The sequence below is a fragment of the Diaphorina citri genome, unplaced genomic scaffold (assembly GCF_000475195.1).
Source record: "Diaphorina citri unplaced genomic scaffold, Diaci psyllid genome assembly version 1.1 scaffold4244, whole genome shotgun sequence".
In the NCBI taxonomy this organism is placed as follows: Eukaryota; Metazoa; Arthropoda; class Insecta; order Hemiptera; family Psyllidae; genus Diaphorina; species Diaphorina citri.
In genome coordinates this window covers 4934-10861 of record NW_007381643.1, presented here as the reverse complement: position 1 = coordinate 10861, position 5928 = coordinate 4934, and the positions used below count along the sequence as shown (strand labels likewise).

General features: G+C 41.6%; 1 protein-coding gene across 1 annotated transcript in view; it reads left to right on the top strand.

The window, feature by feature from the left end:
* The window catches only part of LOC103520906 (teneurin-m-like), a gene marked incomplete at its 3' end in the record, with an annotated part of 29967 nt that overhangs the window by 19116 nt on the left and 4923 nt on the right, over positions 1 to 5928 (top strand). Inside the window, exons 13-14 of the mRNA XM_026831840.1 lie at positions 657 to 913; positions 1286 to 1330. Of these exons, the coding sequence (XP_026687641.1) occupies positions 657 to 913; positions 1286 to 1330 (302 nt within the window). The remainder of the gene's footprint in view (positions 1 to 656; positions 914 to 1285; positions 1331 to 5928) is intronic.

The following is a 5928-nucleotide window of genomic DNA, read 5'->3' as shown; positions in this document are numbered from 1 at the left end:
CCCCCCCCTAAAAAACACACGAACAAAGTTGGACACTAACTAAAAAAAAAAAAAAAAAACCTGTTCAAGATCAAAAGATAAAACAGAATACCTATATACCTTGTTTATCCTGTTGGGATAGGACTTTAAATTTCCTCTACTGTTGGGATAGGACTTGAAAGTTCCTTCTTTACTTTGATAGGACTGAAAAGTTTCTCAACTGCTGGAGGACTTAAAAGTCCTTCTCCTGCTGAGATAGGACAAAAAATTCCCTCTTGACTAATCCATCTTTCAATTCCTCAGGTGAGGCAGAACAGGACTTGAAAGTTCCTCTACTGTTGGGATAGGACTTCCAAGTTCCTTCTTTACTTCGATAGGACTGAAAAGTTTCTCAACTGCTGGGGTAGGACTTAAAAGTCCTTCTCCTGCTGAGATAGGACAAAAAATTCCCTCTTGACTAATCCATCTTTCAATTCCTCAGGTGAGGCAGAACTCCACACATCCATCTCTAACGACGGTAACATCCTTCAAGTCAAACCCTGGGGTCATTCCCTCTCTCCTTCTTTACTTTGATAGGACTGAAAAGTTTCTCAACTGCTGGAGGACTTCAAAGTCCTTCTCCTGCTGAGATGGGACAAAAAATTTCCTCTTGACTAATCCATCTCTCAATTCCTCAGGTGAGGCAGAACTCCACACATCCATCTCTAACGACGGTAACATCCTTCAAGTCAAACCCTGGGGTCATTCCCTCTCCATCGAATCCGTTCCCTATCCCATCCTACAGGACATCGACGTGACACTCGCAGAAAACTATCCCGTTCCTTCGAAACAGAAGACGGAAATTGGGCCCGACCTTGCCAACCGGTTTGAGTGGAAATACTTCCTGCGGCGCGGCCCTAACCCCGCTAAGACAAGCGAGAAGATTGTCACACTGGTAAGTCAGAATTTTTACTTTCTGTTACCTGCATTAGGAAATTTGGTTCCCGATCTTTCCACAGAGAGTTTGCAGTTAATCCAGAGTTGGGAGGAAACTACCGTCCGGATTTTTCCATTTTTGTCGATGCCTCAGTGGGTCCCAAGTTTTGGAACGGTTAAAATGATCGTACCACTCTTTGGGTCCCAAATGGGTGACGTCACAGGAAACCCTTGACACTGTGTTAACTCTCAGTGGAGATCGGACATCAAGCAGTTCAAGCAATAGTCCGTCAGAGGGCCTGCATTGTTTACAAATGCAAGAGGTATTGACTTATCAGGTTATTCAATCTAAACAAAGTAATTCTAATCCTAATTCCATTTCGTGTTACAGGTTGGCCGTAAGCTTCGCGTAAACGGTGAGAACCTCCTCTCCGTTGCTGTATGGCTTCAGATTGACTATTTGGTCATTTTTCTATTGCTCCAATGTTCATTTGATTGCCTTGCCGTGGAAGCTACCAGTGATATTGTTGAAGAAAATATTGGAACGCGTATAGAAAAATGGTTTCCTTACTTTTTTTTTTAATGCATATGATGATACTTACTTCTAAACTAAATCAGAAACAAGGGTTTATAATTAAAAATCAAAATTGTGTTAAATTGGAATTACTGATTTATCAATGCATATGATGATACTTACTTCTAAACTAAATCAGAAACAAGGGTTTATAATTAAAAATCAAAATTGTGTTAAATTGGAATTACTGATGCATTCAACTTTGGACATCGATGGAGGTATTGTAGTTGCCACAAAAGTCCACAATAGGGTCGTTATAACGCCCTATCAATAAGGTCCTACTTTTATCAAAGAATGAACCTTAATGCCAAAACCAAACTTATACTTATTTCCTGTTTATCTTTCTCCTCAGATCTGGAAAGCTGGCTACAGTTGTACGGGTATGAAGTTAGCAAGATGCTGGGAGCTCAATATATCGAGCGTCAGCTGATGCATTCAACTTTGGACATCGATGGAGGTATTGTATAGTTGCCCCCAAAGGCCACAATAGGTCGTTATAACGCCCTATCAGTAAGGTCCTACTTGTATCAAAGACAAAGAATGAACCCTAATGCCAAATGCCAAAACCAAACTTATACTTATTTCCTCTTCATCTTTCTCCTCAGATCTGGAAAGCTGGCTACAGTTGTACGGGTATGAAGTTAGCAAGATGCTGGGAGCTCAATATATCGAGCGTCAGGTGTATCAACCTAGTGCTCGGGTGACGTCACAACAGCTTGCTCCTGACTTCGGTGTTATGTCCGGACTCCAGTGCATTGTGGAGAAGGTAAGAGACCAAACCACACGTCTTCTATTCAGTACTCTTCCAATGGTATTCTAAATATGATGCATATTCTCATAAAGAAGTAAAGGAGGTCAAAACCAAGGGTACCTACCAAAGATCAAAAATTACAAAATAGGATTATTATTTATTTTTGAAGTTGACCAAACCATTTCCATTTCACAATGTTCCTAAATTTTCACTTTGCGGACTGCAGTGCATTGTGGAGAAGGTAAGAGACCAAACCACACGTCTTCTATTCAGTACTCTTCCAATGGTGTTCTAAAGATGATGCATATTCTCATAAAGAAGTAAAGGAGGTCAAAACCAAGGGTACCTACCAAGGATCAAAAATTACAAAATAGGATGATGATGCATATTCTCATAAAGAAGTAAAGGAGGTCAAAACCAAGGGTACCTACCAAGGATCAAAAATTACAAAATAGGATTAAATTATTTATTTTTGAAGTTGACCAAACCATTTCCATTTCACAATGTTCCTAAATTTTCACTTTGCCTGGTGTTTTTTTTTCTGGTTTAAGGTTTTATCAGAGTTGCTGTGGAGAAAAGTTATAAAAGCTAAAATTATGATGCATATTCTCATAAAGAAGTAAAGGAGGTCAAAACTAAGGGTACCTACCGAGGATCAAAAATTACAAAATAGGATTATTATTTATTTTTGAAGTTGACCAAACCATTTCCATTTCACAGTGTTCCTAAATTTTCACTTTGCCTGGTGTTTTTTTTTCTGGTTTAAGGTTTTATCAGAGTTGCTGTGGAGAAAAGTTATAAAAGCTAAAATTAAAATTTTATATTAAACAAATAATTGCATCTAGAATTTTGTGTAAGAGTTCCGACTCTACCAATACTTACCTTGGGTTTCACTCATCAAATTTAGTCACAATCTAACCTCCCCCTCTTCTTCCAGACAACCTCCGGTTTCGGCCACCTCTCATTCGTACCCCAGCCACTTCTCAAGATGGAAATACGTACCCGTAACCTCCTCCCTAGGGTAGCCTACAGGAGAGCGGTGTTTGGGGAGGGACTGCTCATTTCTCGCTCCCCGGATGGTCGGGCTTTGATATCCACTGTGGAAGGAGTTAATCAGGTATGAGATCTTTTCTAGAGACCACGTGTGACGTTCATTTAGCCACTTTTTTTAATAGGTTTGACAGAGGGAACTGTAACTGCTATGAAAGAAGGAAAGACAGGATATAAGCCAGCCGTTCCGAGAACAAACCTTATCTTTGAGGATAAAATCCGCCCCGGGCGGGAATCGAACCCGCAGCCTAGCGCTTACAAGGCAGACGCACTAAAAATCAAGCTAACTAGGCTGGCTAATTGGCTATAGAACATGTGTGACGTTTAATTTAGCCACAAATTTAACATTGGCTTAAAAACCAATAAAATGGAGGTTCCACGTAATTAAAGCCGTTATTGAACTTTTTATCTGTCCATGATTCTGTTGTAAAATATTTGAGGGGCACATCATCATTATCACTGTTGTAAAATACAAGTTTTATTTCTTTTTTCGTATTCTTCTTAATTTTTGTGGTGGATTGTAGGTATTAGTTAATAACCAACTACATTTCTAACAATTTTTTTCAATCAGGTATGAAATCTTTTCTATAGACCACGTGTGACGTTCATTTAGCCACTTTTTTTAATAGGTTTGACAGAGGGAACTGTAACTGCTATGAAAGAAGGAAAGACAGGATATAAGCCAGCCGTTCCGAGAACAAACCTTATCTGTGAAAGATAAAATCCGCCCCGGGCGGGAATCGAACCCGCACCCTAGTGCTTACAAGGCAGACGCACTAAAAATCAGCTAACTAGGCTGGCTATAGAACATGTGTGACGTTTCATTTAGCCACAAATTTAACATTGGCCTAAAAACCAATAAAATGGGGGTTCCACGTAATGAAAGCCGTTATTCAACTTTTTATCTGTCCATGATTCTGTTGTAAAATATTTGAGGGGCACATCATCATTATCTGTTGTAAAATACAAGTTTTATTTCTTTTTTCGTATTCTTCTTAGTTTTTGTGGTGGATTGTAGGTATTAGTTAATAACCAACTACATACGAGTATCTAACAATTCCAACATATTTAACTAACATATTGTCCTATCCTCTATCCCTAGGTCATGCAAGACGTAGTCACCTCCGTGTTCAACAACAGTCACTTCCTGGACGTCCACTTCAGTCACCAGGATCAGGATCTGTTCTATTTCGTCAAGGAACTGCCGCAGAAGATTCGGGATGACTTGGACGAGCTCAAACGACTCGGAAGTAAGTGTACAAGTAGTGCCATTGGACTGTCAGAATAATTTTGTTTAGTTTGAGATAATGGTCAAGTACTATATCATACATATTTCTGGACATGGTCTTCACTTGACTGGAGTGGATTACAGACTATCCCCTATCTAATAGACGTTAACAAACAAGACTACAGATAGAAGGACAGACGAGTTGATATATTTCGACCACTACTATGGCCATCATCAGAACAACTAAATAAAAAAAAATATCAGAATAAGATACCCTAAGGAAGAATAGATGCCCAGATTCGTAGAATCTTAAACCATCCTTTGGGGCATCCGCCTCTACACGTAAGCCTCTTTTTTTTTAGGAGGTTTGACAGAGGGAACTGTAACTGCTATGGTCTTATCGTCCCGAAATCGAAGAGAGAAGGAAGACAGGATAGGAGAAAGCCAGCCGTTCTGAGAACGAACATTATCCCATCAGGATAAAATCCGCCCCGGGCGGGAATCGAACCCGCGGCCTAGCGCTTACAAGGCAGACGCACTACCAACTAGGCTGGCAAAACCCTATCTTTTCTCTTGCACTTAAACCTTCCAGCCTTCCACCCATATCACTGGACTAACTTTTTCCCTATGTTCTTGTTTCTGTCACTTATGTACCTACCAAAGGACTGGAGGACCTTCCACCAAAGGACTGGACTAACTTGTCGCCTTATTTTCTACTCTGTCCACAGATATGGTCGCGTGCAAAGTGTCAAGGTGGTGTCGCGGGGGGCCGAGTCAGGGCCGGGGCCCGGGGGGGCGTGTGCCACCGTCTCGTTCATGGACATCAAGTCCGCGTCCAAGGCGCACAGCGTCGATCAGAAACTCGAGGAGTGCGCACTGACCACGGAGTACCACGAGCCGGCCGCGATACCCCGGGCCTCCGGCCCTGACTCGGCCCCCCGCGACCACCACCTTGACACTTTGCAGCGCACCATATCTTGTGACAGAGAAGAAAATAAGGGCGACAAGAATTAGTCCAGTCCTTGGGTGGAAGGTATAGGTACATAAGTGACAGAACCAAGAAGACCATTAGGAAAAAAGTTAGTCCAGTGATATGGGTGGAAGGCTGGAAGGTTTTAAAGTGCAAGAGAAAAGATAGGGTTTCTTGGCCAGCCTATTATAGTTGGTAGTTGGGCGTCTGCCTCGTAAGCGCTAGGCGCGGGTTCGATTCCGCCCGGAGCGGATTTTATCCTGATGGGATAAATGTTTCGTTCTCGGAAACGCCGCTGGCTTTGTCCATAATCCCTGTCTTCCTTCTCTCTTCGTTTCGGGACGATATGAGACCATAGGCAGTTACAGTTACGGGCGCTGTCAACCTCTTAAAAGAAAGAAAAAAAAAAGATAGGGTTTTAGTTAGGCCAGTGATGCTTGGACGGTCTAAGTCCAAGACAA